The sequence below is a fragment of the Crocodylus siamensis genome, chromosome 11 (assembly GCF_052110815.1).
Source record: "Crocodylus siamensis isolate JL-2025a chromosome 11, ASM5211081v1, whole genome shotgun sequence".
Taxonomy (NCBI): domain Eukaryota; kingdom Metazoa; phylum Chordata; order Crocodylia; family Crocodylidae; genus Crocodylus; species Crocodylus siamensis.
Window position 1 is genome coordinate 47,320,695 of NC_143405.1, and position 17,414 is coordinate 47,338,108.

Sequence of the window (17,414 nt, forward strand, 5' to 3'; positions counted from 1 at the left end):
CCATAGGAGCAAGCTAGGGAGGAATCCCCTATTTCCATGAAGTCAGTGTGTAGCTGAGATCCTCCCACTGGAAGCTGACCAGTGGGATGCTAACTATGAGGCTCTCGTAGGGCATCCTGTTCGCAAGTAGACAAGGGTGCACCCTCTGCACAAACCCATTTTTAAGCCACCTACTTGGTCAGAGTACTTCCCCGTCACCTTCGTGGTCATGGTATTTTGCCTGCCAGGTGGGAAAGCTAGAATGAGCCAAGGAGATAAGAGGGAGCCAGAAGCCTACTGCCTAGTAGCCAGCATGTCAAGGAGTGTGATGCCTTGCCATTAGGCATATGCAAGTGGACCAAAGGAAGGTTGTTCAGATACTCTAAGGTAATGATGATACTCTTATACCTTCCAAACTGGGGAAGACCCCTTGTTCTTCTGACTCTAACATGGGGGTTCAGAAACAATTCACCAAGCTTCACAGCTCTTCTGGCTGTATGTTAGTTGTGTCAGCTTGCCAAAGGCTCCTTCTCAGACAGGCTTCAGAACAGCTCCCTGGTGATTCCTGAACATAGCTGTTATGTATAGCTTGCAAATAAAATGGGAGTTTCCAATTTGGCAAATACAAACTACACCCTCCCAGGGCTTCCTCATTTCCACTGAATCTCTTAGGAATAAGCTTGGGCCCTACAGCCCCAACAAAATAAAGCCCAAACCCCTTTATAAATGCACTATAACTCGAAGAAAAAGAACTGGTGATATGTAATGAGTTGTCACCAGCCATCTGATTTTTTAAGTGCTTTAACAAGCAACCCACCTCCCACTCAATGCTTTATCAGCACATCTGCTATGGCTCCTTCTGGCTTCTTTTTTCTCCTTCTCAGCCTTATTACATAAATATTCATCCCCCAAAATTTTAAGCTGACTTCCACAGGGAGGGAAAGGCAAAGGTGGAGATAAGGAGAGAAAAGCTGAGAATTTTGTAGTCCTGGAGGCATGTTCCAGCATGGAGCTAATCCAGTCCATGATGGATCCAAACTCTGGATTCTGATCTCACTCAGCTGGAATTATTATACCATTATACAAAAATGGTCAAATACATGAGGCTTTAGGTAGTTCAGATTTGGAACGCCTAAATTCAGGAGAGTTTAGAGTTGGGAAAGGAAGGGCAAACTTTGGCTCTGGATACAAGGCTCAAAGCCAGAGCATCATGTGTAACAATATCCCCAATGTAAATATAGATGTTCATTTGTTTTGTCTAGCACTGAGGGCTGTCTGCTAGAGCAGTGGTCTCCAAAGTGAAGTGCGCGCACACTAGGGGGTGCACAAGACAATCCATTGGGGTCTGGGAAGAAAATATTCGAACTTCTATTTATATTTATTTTTTATCTAAAAAAATAAGAAAGAAATTAAACTTTACTAACATTTAATATACAGATTAACACTGACACCCTCACTCGGTTCGTATGTCAGACGGTTACATGTCACGTGTTTATAATTTATAAATAAATAAATAAATATACATATATTGGGGTGCATGCTCAAAAATTTTTTACTGAGAGGGGTGTGCGATCAAAAAAGTTTGGAGACCACTGTGCTAAAGGGAAAAATTGCTCCTGTGTGGTGGAGTCAGGTGTATAAAGCTGGGTGTATAAAGAGTCTGTAAAGCCACAGGCTGGGACTGATTTATCTCAGCTCAGATAGAGGAAAAGGCAGATGGGGGCTACAGGTAATGGAAGTGGCACTGGCACAAAAAGCGATCTTTCCCAGAACAAACTGCTGCACGCCAACAGCACAGGCACAGATCAGTAGGCCTGTGCAAGTTGGCAGCAATCCGATCCAGCTTTGGATCTGGTCGCTTCAGGTGGTCAGGATCTGATCCGGAGATCCGGACTGGGTTTCTGCCTCAATCTGGCCGAAGCAGCTCTGAAGTTTTGGAGCCACCTCGGAGATCCGGCCATAAAGTATAATGAGGAATCAATGAAATATCTATACCTTTGTTGTTTTTTGTCCGATTTGGATGAAACTTGCAGGGATGGTAATCTCTGCGGAGAGCTTGAAACCTGCCAAGTTTCAAGAAGATCAGTGCAGGGGTTTGGGCGGAACTGTACCCCAAATTCTTGAAAGCCAAACTCATGTCACAGCTGTGTGTTACATCATGGGTGGGAGTCAAAATTGCAGGGCTGGTAGCTCTCACTGAGGCCACAAAGCCTGCCAAGTTTCAAGGAGATAGGTGATGGGGTTGGGGGGGAACTGCACCCCAAGCTGCGGACAAGCAAAACTCATGTCATGGGTGACACTGCGTGTGTTAACGTGCAGCAGGTGACAGCTGCAGCAATGGTGGCCCCTGCTGAGGCCACGACACCTGCCAGCTGTGGAGGAGATTGGTGCAGGGGGTTCTGGGCCTTGCACCCCTGGCTGCTGACAGACAAAACTGGTGCCAAGACTGTCTTGAGGTAGTTCATTGTCTGTATTGATTCTTTCTTCTCAGCCTGGTTTTGTAGGTGCTAATTGATGCTCGTTAAATCGTTATGTAGTAGCTAGGTCCTGTGCATTGAGCAGGTCCCAGTCCCTGAGTGAATCCTGATTGATTGATTGGTAGCTGATAACACAGCAGCTTAGCAGCTAGGCCTGCAGCTAAGTGTCCCCACCCCCCAATAAAGTCAGTCCCACAAGCACCCATGGCACAATTTTTGCTTGTCCGCAGCTTGAGGGGCAGTTTCCCCCCAAACTCCTGCACTGATCTTCTTGAAACTTGGCAGGCTTTGTGGCCTCTGTAAGAGCTACCATCCCTGCAGTTTTCACCCCACTATGTTGTAACACCTACACGTGTCATGAGTTTTACTTTCATGAATTTGGGGTGCCGTTCCCCCCAAACACCTGTACCGATCTTTTTGAAACTTGGCAGGCTTCATCCTCTCTGCAGTCTACCACCCCTGAAAATGTCATCCAAATTGGACAAAAAAACAACAAAGTTACAGATATTTTATTGTTTCCCCATTATACCCTATGGCCGGATCTCTGAGGCGGCGCCAAAGCTCTTCGGAAGCTCTGAACTGGTTCGGGAAGCTGAACGAGGCCAGCGCTCAACCCAGATGTGCTGCTTCGGACCCCAAAGTCTCCGAAGCTTCTCCAGATCCGAAGCTCGGTCCAAAGCCTTGCACAGCCCTACAGATCAGCCATGTCTCTGAGGGACCTTGGCAAGGCTGACAGACTTTAAATTAAGCCAGTCCCTGTTGTTTTAGGCCCCACACATCACATTCCCGTCTTCCTAATCTAGGCAGTCTTTGTCAGAACAGGAAGCGTGTTCCCATTTACTAAGTTCCTCCTCATGAGAGAATGGGACCCAGGCCTGAGCCAGCCAAAGGAGCCTCGTGCATTTTCTTACCCCATCTGCTCCCCACAGCTTGGGGGGGAAGAGAACATGACTGCTGCCCCTGGGATCTCTCCATTTTTTGGTTGCTAGTGTGTTGCCTGGAAATATCACCAAAATACAGCCACTGCTTGAGACACACAGGCAGGACTGGGCAAGTGAAACTGCTCCCTCCTATACTTTTATGGTGCTAATTGCATTCTACTTCCCAAGCTGTGAGACTTACACTAGCACTCATTTAATCAAAGTAAAATACAAACATTGAAGCAGCTTGTCTGGTGAGAAGTCTCCACCACACAGTCCAGGGATCAAAGGGATAGAGAAGAAATAAAAGGAGGCATTCACGTCATTCTATATTGTTGGTACCAGAGGCCTCACCTGGATCAGATATGATCTCCCCCAGCTACTGGGAAACTTTGGCTCCAAGTCCAAATTCCATATCTTGGGACCATCTTTAGCTAATGTCCTTGTCACAGAATAAATTGTCTCAGAAATGTGGTATCTTTTACTGAACCAGCTCTACAGTTGGGACAGATGCTAGATAAGTTTTCAGGCACCAAATGCCCTTCTTCAGATCTAAGAAAGAAGCAGACGGCTTAAGATAAATACCAGGTAAAACAGTGATCTTTGTTTAACTCTCATGCAAATGAAAATAATCATTTACAGAAGGGAAAGAGGCCAGTAGAACTGTGGAGCCAAAAGAAGTTATCCAAAATAGCTACAAACCAAGTAAAGGTCAGGTGAAAGAGAGATAACCTAATTAAGTAAAAGAATAAGACCATTCAAAAGAGGGTCACCATTACTTGTGGAATAGAGAAGTTAGCAGAGGAAGTGGGTCAATTGTGATGAATCATTTAAAAAATGTTTGTGTTTAGTCCATGGTTTTTACCATCCAGTAGCCATGGATATTTGCTCCCATGCTCTGACCCTACTAATTCTCACATTTGGCAGGCTCTGCCTAGTTCTGCAAAGTTATTTTTCACTTGTACTGTGGTAGCACAGAAGCCCCACTCCTTATCACACCCCATTGAATAATCAGAGGAAACTGATACTTGCACTGAGGAGCTGTCACTCTTCAGCTCCAGTCCTGCAAACATGACATATAATCTGTGTCTTGATATTATTTATTTTAGGTATTTAGTGTGGAGTGGCAATTATCTCAATGCACAATCATCTGTTCAGCCAATAAAGCTTCTATGAAAACTTCTGTTTCCCTGGATTAATTCAGTTCTAGTTACTTTGTCTTAGTTGTTTTGGGTTTCTGGCTCTGGTCCCTTTTTGCTATTGAGTTGCTAACATTTTATTTTAGCGCTGATACTTGACAGTTTTGATTTTCTTAACAAACTTTTTAGATTTTGGTTCAGTTTAATTAAACTTTTTTAATCTGGGAAAAGAAGAGTAACAAGTGGCAGTCAGACAAGGCAAACTATCAGAAAAGAGCTCACAAATTCAGGATGGAAGAGAGAATTAAAAGAGCACTGTCACCACTTTGTCTGGTCCCAGCCACCAACATCCAAGAGGCGTCCTACTGAGAGAACCACCCTCCCCAGCACCCACACAACACCGCACCCGGGTCCATCTCTTCAGACACCAGCACCCTTTCTCCATAGCAACTATAAAGCATAACATTGCCCTCCCGGGCACTTGCAAGATGCAATGGTTCATCTATCTCTTTAGCTAGGGACCACAACACCGATTCAGGGCTGCTTTTGGGTCTCATCGACAGGGATGGTTTCCACCCAAGACCTGATCTGACTATGGCTCTTGCATGGTCTCCTCTCCCATCCTAGGACAGTCCATGCATGCGACCTGGCTCTGCCTTAGCTTTTCACTGAGTGCTTATCCCAGTGCGCTTGACTCTGATTTTATGACAGGACCTCAAACAGTTGGCAGCGCTAAGAGCAATGGTGCCGGGGGAGGCCCAGTGGTGCAGGTATTAGGGGACAGGCAAGGACTTATTCATATGATGTGCTGTTCTACATAATGTATTAGTATAGCAAATGAAAACACGTTCCAGTAAAAATTAGGGGAGGAGAGGCAAGGATTTATTTTGGGACAGTGTCTTTGGTGACCTGATGAAGGATGGCTTGTGCTGGAAAGCTTGTCTAACTCTATCCCATCTATAGAGCTGGTCAAATAAAAGACATCACACAAAGAAACCCTTGAAACAGTTGGTGATTATGAGTCACAACTCGGGGCTGGGGGGAGGTTGTCAATTTGGGGCCCCACTTCCCTGGCAACTGAGGAATCCTCCCGGTTGCCATGGGGACGGGGTCCTCTCGGCCGCGGGCGCCGCCATCTTGTGCCCCGCCCCAAATGAGCGCCGCCATCTTGTCCCTCCCTCGGCCTGGGCGCCGCCATCTTGTGCCCTCCCCGGCGGCGGCGGCGGCGGCGGCGCAGGAGGTGGCAGCGATGGCGGGGCTCGCGTGGCGCTTGCTGCTGTGCCTGGGCTGTGCCCTGGCGGCCCCGGACCTGGTGCTGGAGGAGGCGAAGCGCACTGTGGACCTCAGCACGCACCTGGCCAAGGTGTCGGCCGAGCTAAACCTAGCCAACCCTCCGGGCGGTGCGGGACCCGCGGGCGCCTTCCTGCTGGCGCTGGAGCCCGGTCTCGAGCCGCGCCTCGCCTACCTGGGCGTGCAGGTGAGGGGCCGCCGCGGCGCGGTCGGGGGGGCCTGACCCTAGGGACACGTCAGCATTCGGGGGGCGGGGCGGGGCCGGGCCGGGCCGGGCCGCGAGACCCTGCCGGGATGCCACGCAGGGCGCATGCGCTTGGGAAGCCAGGGGGTGCCACGCAGGACGCATGCGCCGGGGGGGGGAGGCGCGCGCGCGCATTTCCACCCCCCTCTTTGATTCCTGGCCCAGGCTGCTGTCGCACGTGCAGCATTTGTAGCCATGCAGCACCGAGGAACCCTATCCTCTGTCTCTCATTATAATCCACCCCAGGGCGCTCAGCCCATGGGGCAGATGCAACCTGCCAAGCCGTGGCATCCCCCACGGCTGGGGAAGTTTGGTGGTGGGGGAGCACTGGCTACTCATACCGCCACTCTCCCCTCACTGCCAAATTCCCCACCGGGGTTGGAGGCAGGTCACAGCAATCCCCCCTCCCCCCCACCATACACATGGCAGGATGAGGGCTGGCTGTGCCTCCAGACCCAATACCAGGACCATCAGCCTGATCTGACCTGTGGACAGAGAGACATTGCCCATCTGGCCCACTGGGCAAGAAAGTTGAGAGCCTCTGGTATGTCCAATTCCTTCTCAATGCCTTGCCCCACAGGTGTCGGGGACCCTGTCTCCTTTTGTAATGGTGAGATCTTCCATTGATCAAGGCGGTCTTTCAGCTGCCCAAGAGCTGCTTCTCCCAGTGTAGGTCTTGCTTCACAGTCCTGAAGACTTACTAACCTCTGGCCAAAAAGGTTAACCCAGGTGTGGACATACCTTTCAATGAAGCACTGGATGCACTGTCAAGATGCTCCAGGAGGCTAGATTTTGTTTTATGTACCTGAAAAAGATATACATTTAAATTTTCAAGACAACATGATTGAAGAAATAATCTCTGTGGATTATTTTTTGCCTAGTTTGTTATGCTGCTCTACATAATGTATTGGTATAGCAAACGAAAGCATATTCCAGTAAAAAGTTAGGTTTATTTCTGCTTTTATCTTCAATGGATTAACATAGCCCTAAGCCCCTAGCACATTAGTATAGCTTCTAGTTTCTTTTTAGCTGGAGAAAAATGTGTTTTGTATTATAGATGAGGCACCACAGCATCTGCAACCCTCCCTCCCCACATTTCAAAATCCTAGATCAGTCCAGGACACTTGTGTGAGAAGACTGGGACTGTCTCTACAGAGGCATCTTGCTGATGTCAGAATGAGATAGTGTTGTGCTAAACTGCCTTATCCCTGGGTGGCTGTCATAGAACAGCAGTAGAAGTCGCTACATAGAAGGACCTGCAGGAGAAGTAAAGTCATCTACTAGCCAAGACCTATACTCCCACAGTTTGCTGCTTCTTTAATAGCTTAAGAGCCAATATAAAACACCAGCAGAAGCTTCAGGAGAAGCTTCAGTGTTCTTGGATACAGAGCACAAAGGTAACCTCAGTGTCAGCTAATATTAATCAATGTGCAGCTAATAGCTACAGGAATTTTTATAAAGGAGAATTCTCTTTCATCTAGTACTTACACTATGTGTTCTCCAGTCGGCGCTGGGCAGGAATTGTGTAGCAATGCAAAGCCTTATTGGTGTCATGTTGATGAAGTTTGTTTTGGGACAGGTCAAAGGTGAGGAGGAAGAGGAGAACACTCTGGAAGTGCGAGAGACTAAAGTTAAAGGTAAAAGGTGAGTTTTGCCCTCCAATGGTAAAACATTTTTGATGGGAACAAATACCCATAACTCACCCATTCCAGATGGTCACCTTTTGCAGGGAAGTAGACCTGCCTGCTGATTCTGCTATATCTGCAACTCTTTCACAGCTCCTAAGGTAGCCCCAGTACTAGTCTCGTCGACAGTGGTGTCCTTTACTTTTGCAGTGACCCACTTTCTGCTTCATGCTACAGCCTTGCCTGTTGTGTGGCTGTAGAACAATAGGAGAGTACAGTTAACATATGATGCTGATGCCAGTCCCACTCCCAACCCCATGTGGTAGGAGATTCTTCTGCTCTGTTTTAAAAAACATGCTTGATCAGTGCCTCCTGTGGTGTTCTTTCTCTGTGCTGAGTACTGTGGTGAATCAAAGCATATACAAACCTAAACCAGATAGCACACAGCTAGATTCCTAGCCAGTATAGGAAAGAGGCCCCTCTAATAGTTTTACCTCCTACAGCCTGCTTGGTCCTTATAAAGGCTGCAGTTAGGTGTACAGCTGTGCAGCATTTCGCGAATCAGGCTCAGGAGCTTCACCTGACCTCCACTATCCTGCAGTCTGTAGGGATGTCCCTTGGGTCTTAGTTTCCTCCAGAGCTCTCCTGTCACACCACTTCAGTGATGCGTTCTCATTCCTTTAATTAGAGACATATGTAGAAGAAATATTCAGGCCCCTGGGATGGGTCTAGAGGGACTGTGCTGAGCACTGCCTGCACAACTACTAGTTTTGGTGGTAATGTGGGGGACACCACACCATGGTAAATTCTGCAGTATCAAATGATCCTGTAGTCTCTAGCCCAGAAGGAACCTGGTTCTGACTCGCTCAGGAAAACTTCCTGGGTTTACCTTATCACCACTTAGATGTAAATTTCCCCAATCCAGTGGAGTAAATGTATACTGAGGAGCAAAATTAGCAGGCTATCAGGGGAGGTCTGCTTTGAAGTTCATCCTGTAAGACTCACCAAACTTCCCAGCCTGTAGCAGGGACCCTTTGAGAGCGAGTGGAATGCTTCCAAAGTCCCTCTGCAGCATGTGTTCCAGGAGCTTGTGGAGGAGCCTCAGGCAGGTTGATATCCTGACATTCACATCTTCCCTGCTCTACTTCTTTCCAGTGGAAAGTTCTTCACCGTAAAGTTGCCATCTCCTCTGGTACCGGGGGCCAAGATCCGGGTATCTGTTGAAATGGTCTTCACACACGTCCTGCAGCCCTACCCCACGCACATCACTCAGGCTGAGAAGCAGTTTGTGGTCTTTGAAGGGAATCACTATTTCTATTCGCCATACCCAACCAAGACCCAGACTACGCGTGTGAAGCTGGCCTCTAGGAACATAGAGAGTTATACCAAGCTGGGTAATCCCTCCCGGTCTGAGGATATGTTAGAGTATGGGCCTTTCAAGGACATCCCACCTTACAGCCAGGTAAGCACTTCTGGCAAGTGAAATCCTACCTGCTACAGGCTCCTGAAAGTAGATTGGGACGTATTGTTCCCCTGAAGAATCCACCTTGTAAATGTGAATTACAGCCCTGGGAACTGAGGTTGGGGCATGGAGGCTTTTGTTTCTTTCATAGATTCCAGTCTGAACAAGGTTATATCTACACTAAGACTCTAAGCAAACTGAGTTTGGCTTGTTTAAGTTCAGTTCCTAATGGGCAAGTGCCTGTAGGACAAAGCCACTGCACTGGGATTAATTGCTTCTGGATTTGGCCTCTCTGTAGACACTGCCAGTAGGGATCCTATAGGGAGGGGTCTTTCCCAGTCCTGGATGTTTGTGGCAAGCTTGAACTTCTGCCTTTTTTACCTGCTTCAGGTATAGAGAGGAGCTTTCCAGCTGGGACTGTCAGTTCAGCAACACTCAGTCCATTCTGGAAATCAAGAAAAGATGCTGGCAATGAGTTGCTGAGGTGCAAACACTTGCTTCTCTGAATCCCTCTCTGTCAAGGAAGTTTGTGGGACAGTCCAGAGAGGAGACATTCTCTTAACCTACAGGCCTGCTCCTTATGGATTTTCTTTAATAGCCAGCATCAGCATTCTTGTTGCAAATTTCCCAGTTAAATTTGGCACCAAGACAAGATTCAGCTAGGCACCTGAACTCCTAGCTGCAGGTGAATATTGCCTGCCCCAGCACATGAAATCTTAGTACCTGTGGAGCTTCATGAATCTGTCCTTGTTAATTTGCCATGTATTCTCATGAAACCTAAGCAGATGCATTCAGTATCTTCATTTCATTTTTGTGCTAAAGTGCTTTGATTGATGTCTGCTGGGCTTTGGAGCAGAGCCCCAACTGAAGTACATTAGCCTTAGGCTGTACACAGAAGTGCAGTATAGGCCCTGTATTGGGTAACTAGTTCTTGTAACCATCAAAAAGTTATCCCTTGATACCCCTTGTGACTAATTTCACCAAGCTAAATGCCTCAATCTAGAATTGGACTGAGCAGGACTTTTTTTTACGGCTAGGATTCAGATACTTTCCAGTCTGGGTTTATATAATCTTTTCTCTCCTTGTTAGGACACCCTGAAGGTCCACTATGAAAATAACAGTCCGTTCCTAACCATTACCAGCATGACACGGGTCATAGAAGTGTCACACTGGGGGAACATTGCCGTAGAAGAAACGGTTGACTTGAAGCACACAGGAGCTGTGCTCAAGGGGCCTTTCTCCAGATATGACTACCAGCGACAGCCAGACAGTGGAATCTCTTCTGTCAAATCTTTTAAGGTTTGTACTGGGGGCTGTCTGTTTTATTACTGCATTGCCCATGCCCTTGCTTCTGTTGTTCTGCAATGTTGCACAAATGATGCTGGTGGGGGAATGCAGAAAGCTTTCCTATATTTGCAGGCAGTAATGACCAGAGAGGGAAGGACATGGGGTAGATCTCACTGGACTGTCTTACCTTTTGTTCCATCTGTGGGTTGAGCTCATTACAAACTCTAGTCGGTTGTCTGTACAAGTTCCCTATGTGCCAGCCTCCACTCCCCTCCTTGTCTTTCGGTGCCTTCCTGCAACCTTTTACCTGTTCTTTCTGCCAGGAGCTCCTGAGTTCTCCCCCATTTCAGCCTGTCAGTGGCAAGGTTTCTTTGCTTCTTCATTCCTTCTTCTCCTATACCACCACCTGCCAGTGCTGTGATGAGAGGTGGCAGTGGCTACTATCAACTTATTCTCTGACCAGTGAACAATTACAGAGGTGGTCAAAGCTGTGGCTTTCTTAATTGGGTGCAAGGGGCTCCATGCATTGCTTCCCCACTTCAGCATTCAGCAAAATCATTTGGGTTTTGCCTGCCTATGCCTAGCACACTGATGCCAGTTTGGGATTAACTGGATCCACTGTAACAAGGCAACTTTTGACCATTGAAAGAGGAATTAAATTGGGCCTCCAGGGTCAACCAGCCAGGAGTGATTTTGGGATAAACAGTGGAACCCATCTTGCTTGGGATTTTGCCGCAGGACTGGGCAAAACACCACTAATGTTCTGTAGGGATCAGCCCTATTTTGACTATGGAGCCATAGGCTGGGCTATCTTATAGAGCAGGGGTGAGTAATTATTTTGGGTGGAGGGCCACTTACTGAGTTTTGGCAAGCCATCGAGGGCTGCATGACAGGCAGACAGAGGCAGATTAATATTAATTTTCTAAATTTTTAGGGGCCTTGTGGGCCAGATAAAATGGCAGGCAGGTCACATCCAGCCCATGGGCTGCATTTTGCCCACCCCTGCTATAGAGCTTCCTTGTCCATTGCTAATGTTCATATTGGCAGTCACTGCTGCTAATCTCTTCCCTTAGTCTTTGATGCAGCTGAGCAGTCATGGGGCTTTGTGCATAAGAACATGAGTGAGGAAACGCCTCTTGTCTGATGCTTAGCCAAGCGTTGTCCTCCACTGCTTTGTCTGTATTAAGGTAGTCCTCTGTCTTCAGCCAGGGCACCAAGTGCTGCTTCTCTCTCCCCTGCAGACTATTCTTCCTGCGGCAGCTCAGGATGTGTATTACCGAGACGAAATTGGAAACATCTCTACCAGTCACTTGCTCATCCTGGATGACTCTGTGGAGATGGAGATCCGTCCCCGGTTCCCACTTTTTGGGGGTTGGAAGACCCATTATATCATTGGCTACAACCTGCCCAGCTACGAATACCTCTACAACCTCGGTGGGTAGCAAGGGACTAGGTGGCCCTTTGCGATGACTACACGATGTAGGGGAACCTCCTTGTGTGTGGTGTTAGTTAGTACTCCTGTATTGTACACATGGGCTGCAGAGACTCCTCTAGAAGCCCTTGGCTTCTGGTTAAAACTTAACATTTGCAGTAGAATGAAGTAGCCGTCTGTTGATAGATGCACCCAGCCCCAGTCTTTGACCCTGCTGCTTCTAGTGTTGAAATGGAAAGACACTGGGACTCGTCTTGTTCTTGCAGGGAGTCTAATCTTTATCCTGTGTCTTCTCTCAGGTGATCAGTATGCCCTGAAGATGAGGTTTGTTGACCATGTGTTTGACGAACAAGTAACAGACTCTCTGACTGTGAAGATCATCCTGCCAGAAGGTGCCAAGTAAGTGCTAATGCTTCTGGGTTGTCAGTGCTGGAGCTGCTGCACCTTTAAGCTGATGGCCAAGTCTCCTGCTTGCAGTTATGGTCTGAGGACTGCAGAACACAACTGCTGATATGAGTGTGGAAGGAACCTTGGCACGCAGCGTCTAACTTATAAAACGCTTCTTAACTGGCTGCATTTTCAGTCTCTAACTGTAATTGCTTGTGGATGTGGCTGGTCAGCTGAATCTTAGCTTGTGCCATCTCAGCTAGTTTGGACTCGCATGAAAGGGTCTGGTTTTACTTGTAGGAACATCCATGTGGACAGTCCCTATGAGATCAACCGAGCCGCTGATGAGCTCCACTACACCTACCTGGACACGTTTGGCCGCCCTGTCATCGTGGCGCACAAGAACAACATGGTGGAGCAGCACATCCAGGACGTTGTGGTAGGCTTGGCCTTTTATACAGGGCAGTAAACTGACTGCCCCTGCCTCCTTCATGCTTACCTGGGAGTCACAGTAGTGTTCAGCTTGCGGCTTTAAGAGTACTTGTGGAGCGACATGCAAACTATGGCGTTCCCTCAAGCCATGTTCCTGATCAGTAGCAATAGCTGAGCTGGATGTGTTCCACTTCCATGTCGCTGCACTTGGGTTTTAGGAACCTTTCTGTGCCTGAGGCTTCTTCCTTAACAAGGTCAGTCACTGCTTTGTTCTCTACACTGTTCTTTAGGTGCATTACACCTTCAACAAGATTCTCATGCTGCAGGAGCCCCTTTTGGTGGTTGGAGCCTTTTACATCCTGTTCTTCACTGTGATCATCTATGTGAGACTGGACTTCTCTATCACCAAGGTGCTGTACAGTAGGCTGCAGTCATTGTGGGGGAAGATAGTTGGGAAAGTATGAGAAGAGTTCCACTTGCTGAAAGTTCTTTCCAGCAGGATATTTCTGCCCATCAGTGGTCCCTTGTTTCCATAGTTGTTGAATATGTAAAGTCCTTTTGAGTTTGTCTAGTTGCATAAGGGGTTTTCCATACTTCAGCTTCCAAGTAAAGGAGTCTGGTGTAGAGAAACAAGCCTACCTGAATCAGTCTGCTTAGGACTCCCCATTTCCCCTTGTTTTTATTTACCTGTGAGGTAGGCTGGGTGATTAGATACTCGTGCTCTTCACTTCCTATTAAATTTATACTTCTAACACTTTTGGGGATAAGGTGCTAGAGAAAAGGGGTTTCTCCTATTTGATTGCAAAAGCTAGCTTTTGCAGTTGGCTGTGTTATGAGCTTATTGAAAATGTGCCAATATCATTTTTAACTGTCCTTTGGACCATTTTAAACCTATTTGCTACTCTAGTGCTATCTGGCAAGGGCAGCATGAAAGGAATTGGCTGTTTCCAGGCTCCTTGTAAATGCCTGTCTTTTTTTCCTTCCTGCCCCTTCCAGGACCCAGCTGCTGAAGCCAGGATGAAGGTTGCTTGCATTACAGAGCAAGTCCTCACACTGGTGAACAAAAGGCTGGGCCTGTACCGCCATTTTGATGAAGCAGTGAACAAGTACAAGCAGTCACGAGACATCTCCACTCTGAACAGTGGCAAGAAAACTTTGGAGACTGAGCACAAGGTCCTAACCAGTGAAATAGCCTCTCTGCAGTCGAAGCTGAAGACTGAAGGCTCTGACCTATGTGATAAAGTAAGAGCTTTTGCCTGTCTAAGCTGTGTTCTTAGGAGCTTTGTATACTATTTGAGATGTCCTCACACTCTTGGCTTAGCTGCTGCACCTTATGTTCTCTCTTGAAAAGCAGTTAGTTTTTTCATTTACATAGTTCTCAGATGCATGGAGGTGAATAGGTACCTGGCACATTAGCACTTGCTGTCTCTGGAACCTCCCCTGAGCCCAGTGCCTAGGCACACATTAATACTTTTGTAACATACAGTCATTTTTAGCTTGCCATTAAATTCCTAGCTATGATGTCTGGGCAGATGAGACATGCCAACATGTTACATATTGTGTTACTAGCCAAGCCAGTAACACAGAGACATGCCTTTGGGGCCTTATGCTCTTATGGCTTTGTTGCCAACCCTAGCCTATGGAGTTTCTGTATTATTGTACAGGGCTGCATGAAGATGACAAACGCACAGCTCCTATAGGGGGTCAGCCAATTCCTTTCCTTCCTGGGTCAAATGTTTTTAGGATGCTGGGGGAAGGGGGAGTTGCCTTATTTTATCACCTTACTTTAAAACTAAAATTTACATTGGGAGAGTTAAGTCTCATCTGTTCATTGTATTTTTTTCTGCATGTGTAAATTTAGCAGTAATAGATTTTTACTAGTTTGCTGGTCTGGGCAGCTAAATTTCTCTACAATTCCTCTATGAGGACAGGGCAGCCAGTGCATGTGTCCACATACTCACGCACCATCCTGACACATGCACGACTTGCAGCAGCTGCCTTTTTCAAATGGGAAGAGCTAAGTTTAGTCTCCAGGGCCCATTCAGCCCTTGGCCTGGTGACTGAGTCTGGTATTGTTTGTGCTACTGATCAGCAGTCAGACTAGAGCTTTAAACTGTGCTTACCAATCCCACTGACCTGGTGCATCTCAGACCAAGCCATTAAATACCCATAAGAAACATCTTTTGGCCTGAGTTAGATTTGAGCTGGTTATCACCAAGATTTGAAAGGCTCTAATGTATCATTGAAACACCATCTTGCTTTTCAAAGTTATTCCTCTCTCATTGCTATTAACATATGTTCCTTGCAGCTCTGTTTAAACCTGTTTTGTTCATTGGCTGTGCTGCTTAATCTTGTAGCCCTCAACACATCTGTTCATTTAGTTCACTCATTTTTGTCTGCTGCGCAAGGAAGGCCCCTCAACACCATGCGACTTGAAGAATAGCCATTTAACCCAGAATAACCGTCTCCTGTGTTGGGCCTTCCCTTGTAGCCCCGTCCTAAACAGAACAGCTTGTACATTTAGGTTCAGTCCTCTTTTTAAACATCCCTTTTTTCTGATCTCCCACAAGGTAAGCGAGATCCAGAAGCTCGACAGTCAGGTCAAGGAGCTGGTCCTGAAGTCATCTGTGGAGGCAGAGCGATTGGTGGCGGGCAAGCTCAAGAAGGACACGTACATTGAGAATGAGAAGCTGCATTCCAACAAGCGCCAGGAGCTGGTCACCAAAATTGACAACATCCTTGATGCACTATAACTTCAGAACACAAGTGGTTACAAGAGGGGGAGAAAAGTGAAGCGAGATTAAAAGGCCTGGGAGAGGACACACACTGAGCCAAACCTGTCCTGCTCTTCAGCCAGAAAAACAGGGAAGGGGGAAAATGCAAAGTGGAAAATGTTGCCTGCAAATAATTTTTTTTTTTTTTTTTTTTTAAACCTTAGACCTTTTGTTTTTAGAACCTGTCTGTGTAGCTACTGCCATGTCAGGGACCATTGTATGATACCTTGTAATTCACTGCAACGGGTTTTCATACATGAAAGACAAAACCAGTTTAAAACAAGTCTCCAACTCTGTATTTTGCTGGGAGGAGAAGCCCTGGCTGTCCTTACATAATGAGCCTGAGCTTCTGCATGCAGAAACAGGTCCAGAAAGAATAAAGACCATTTTGTTTTCCAAAGGCTTTAAAAAAAATTGCTCCCCCTTGAAGTTATACTTTTATATTTTGGGGATAAGGAAATAAAGGGATTATACTGTGATTTTTGTCACAAAAGCGCTGTTCTGCAGGTAGCAGTGTTCTGAGCCTGTTTAAAAAGAACCAGAGGCTGGGACACAGGGTGGCCAAACCAGTTGCATGCAAGCCTGTGCTGCTGTGCAAGATGCGTTTTCTTTTTTTGAAATGAGTTGCAGAGGAGAGACTGGGTTGAAATGAAGCTGGGAGAGGGCACATTTAGTTCTGTTTGCTCCAAAAGCTGGTCTCTAGAAGCCTTGGCCTCATGCCTGGGTGCTGTCCTCGAGTCCTGGATTGCTCAGGGATTTCCTCCCCACTGTTCTACCTCTTCTGCTCCCACCTGCATACAGCGCACGGACCTGATTCACTGTAGGTAGGAGCTGGGCCAAAAAGAGAAGGAGCCTGGGGGCTAAGGCCAGCTGGGCAAAGGGCCAGGGCCATCACCATGTTGCTAGGAGTGGGGATCATCTCTGGGTACTCCAGGTATTGCTTTATTCCCCACTTCATTTCTGCTCCTCCTTGGGAGCTGGGAGGCACCTGCCCTTGTCTGCTCCACTTGCCCTTATTGCTGCTGCAGCATCAGGAGCCTTGTCTCTGTGCGGCCCTGGAACGACTGTGCTGAGGGCGCGGTTCCCCGGGGGAGTGTAGGGACGGACCAAGCCTCGCTGCTTTCCGCACTGAAGACGAGCCGCCGCTCCCAGCTTGTCCGCCAGGGGGTGCTACTGCCACAGCGGAGGTCCCTACAGTACTCAAGGCACTGTGGAGCGAGCGGAAGCAGTGCCGCTGAGCGAGGGAAAAGGAGGGGCTAAAGGCGCGTCTGTCTCCTCCAGCCCTAGCAGGCACATGCTTTCCCTCAAGCCGCTTCAACACAGACAGGCGTGCAGTGCCTGACTGTTCCTGTAAAGCCCTGCAACAGCCCCTGCAAGTGGGGCCCCTCTGCACTAGCAGTAGCGCACACCTGGCATTCCCCTGCGCCAGGGCCTGCTCATGCACAGCACCCAGTTCACGTGCCCTGTAGTCTGCTCCAACCAACACACTAACAGCAGGGGCAAGCACTGCTTCACTGAAATGTTGGTGGCACCATACAGCAAAAGCAGCCTAGAGCCCCTATACCAGATAAGGAGAGACTAAAGGAGGCTAGGCCTAGTCTGCTTCGAAAAGAGATGTGTGGGGTTTACAAAATAGTAAATGGCAAAGAGAACGTCAATAGGGATTTATTGTTTGCTATCTCTCACCATACAAGGCAGGGGTCACAAAATGAAATGAGTAGGCCATAAGCGTAAACCAAACAAGGAAGTTTTTTCACCTAGCGTGTTGTTAAAGTGTGGGACTCACTGTCACCCAGTGCAGTGGATGCTGATAATTTAGCCAGATTCAAAAGGAGATTGGATATGTTCTTGGAGGAAAGGATCATCAGTAGCATTGCCAACCCTTCAGGATTGCCCAGGAGTCTCCAGGAATTAGATAGATATCTCTAGGAAACTACTGAGAGTCATCCAGGAGATAAATGATAGG

At 47.6% G+C, this 17,414-nt stretch overlaps 2 protein-coding genes across 3 annotated transcripts in view; one reads left to right on the forward strand and one right to left on the reverse strand.

Moving 5' to 3' along the window:
• Positions 1 to 6,060, reverse strand: part of RAB7A (RAB7A, member RAS oncogene family) — a 56,247-nt gene extending 50,187 nt beyond the window's left edge. Inside the window, exon 1 of one of the 2 annotated variants that reach the window (XM_090021725.1) lies at positions 5,981 to 6,060. The gene's annotated coding sequence lies outside the window, so the exon portion shown is untranslated. Of the gene's footprint in view, positions 1 to 3,730; positions 3,875 to 5,980 lie in introns of those variants that run through there. The other variant, XM_090021727.1, reaches the window with a different exon arrangement.
• On the forward strand, positions 5,600 to 15,848 carry RPN1 (ribophorin I). The gene is made up of 10 exons (XM_090021721.1): positions 5,600 to 5,992; positions 7,629 to 7,693; positions 8,830 to 9,136; positions 10,226 to 10,435; positions 11,665 to 11,857; positions 12,155 to 12,254; positions 12,543 to 12,681; positions 12,965 to 13,084; positions 13,671 to 13,916; positions 15,245 to 15,848. The coding sequence occupies exons 1-10, from the start codon at positions 5,615 to 5,617 to the stop codon at positions 15,425 to 15,427; spliced, it is 1,941 nt and encodes a 646-aa protein (XP_089877847.1). The 5' UTR covers positions 5,600 to 5,614; the 3' UTR covers positions 15,428 to 15,848.
• Positions 15,849 to 17,414: the final 1,566 nt, after the last annotated feature.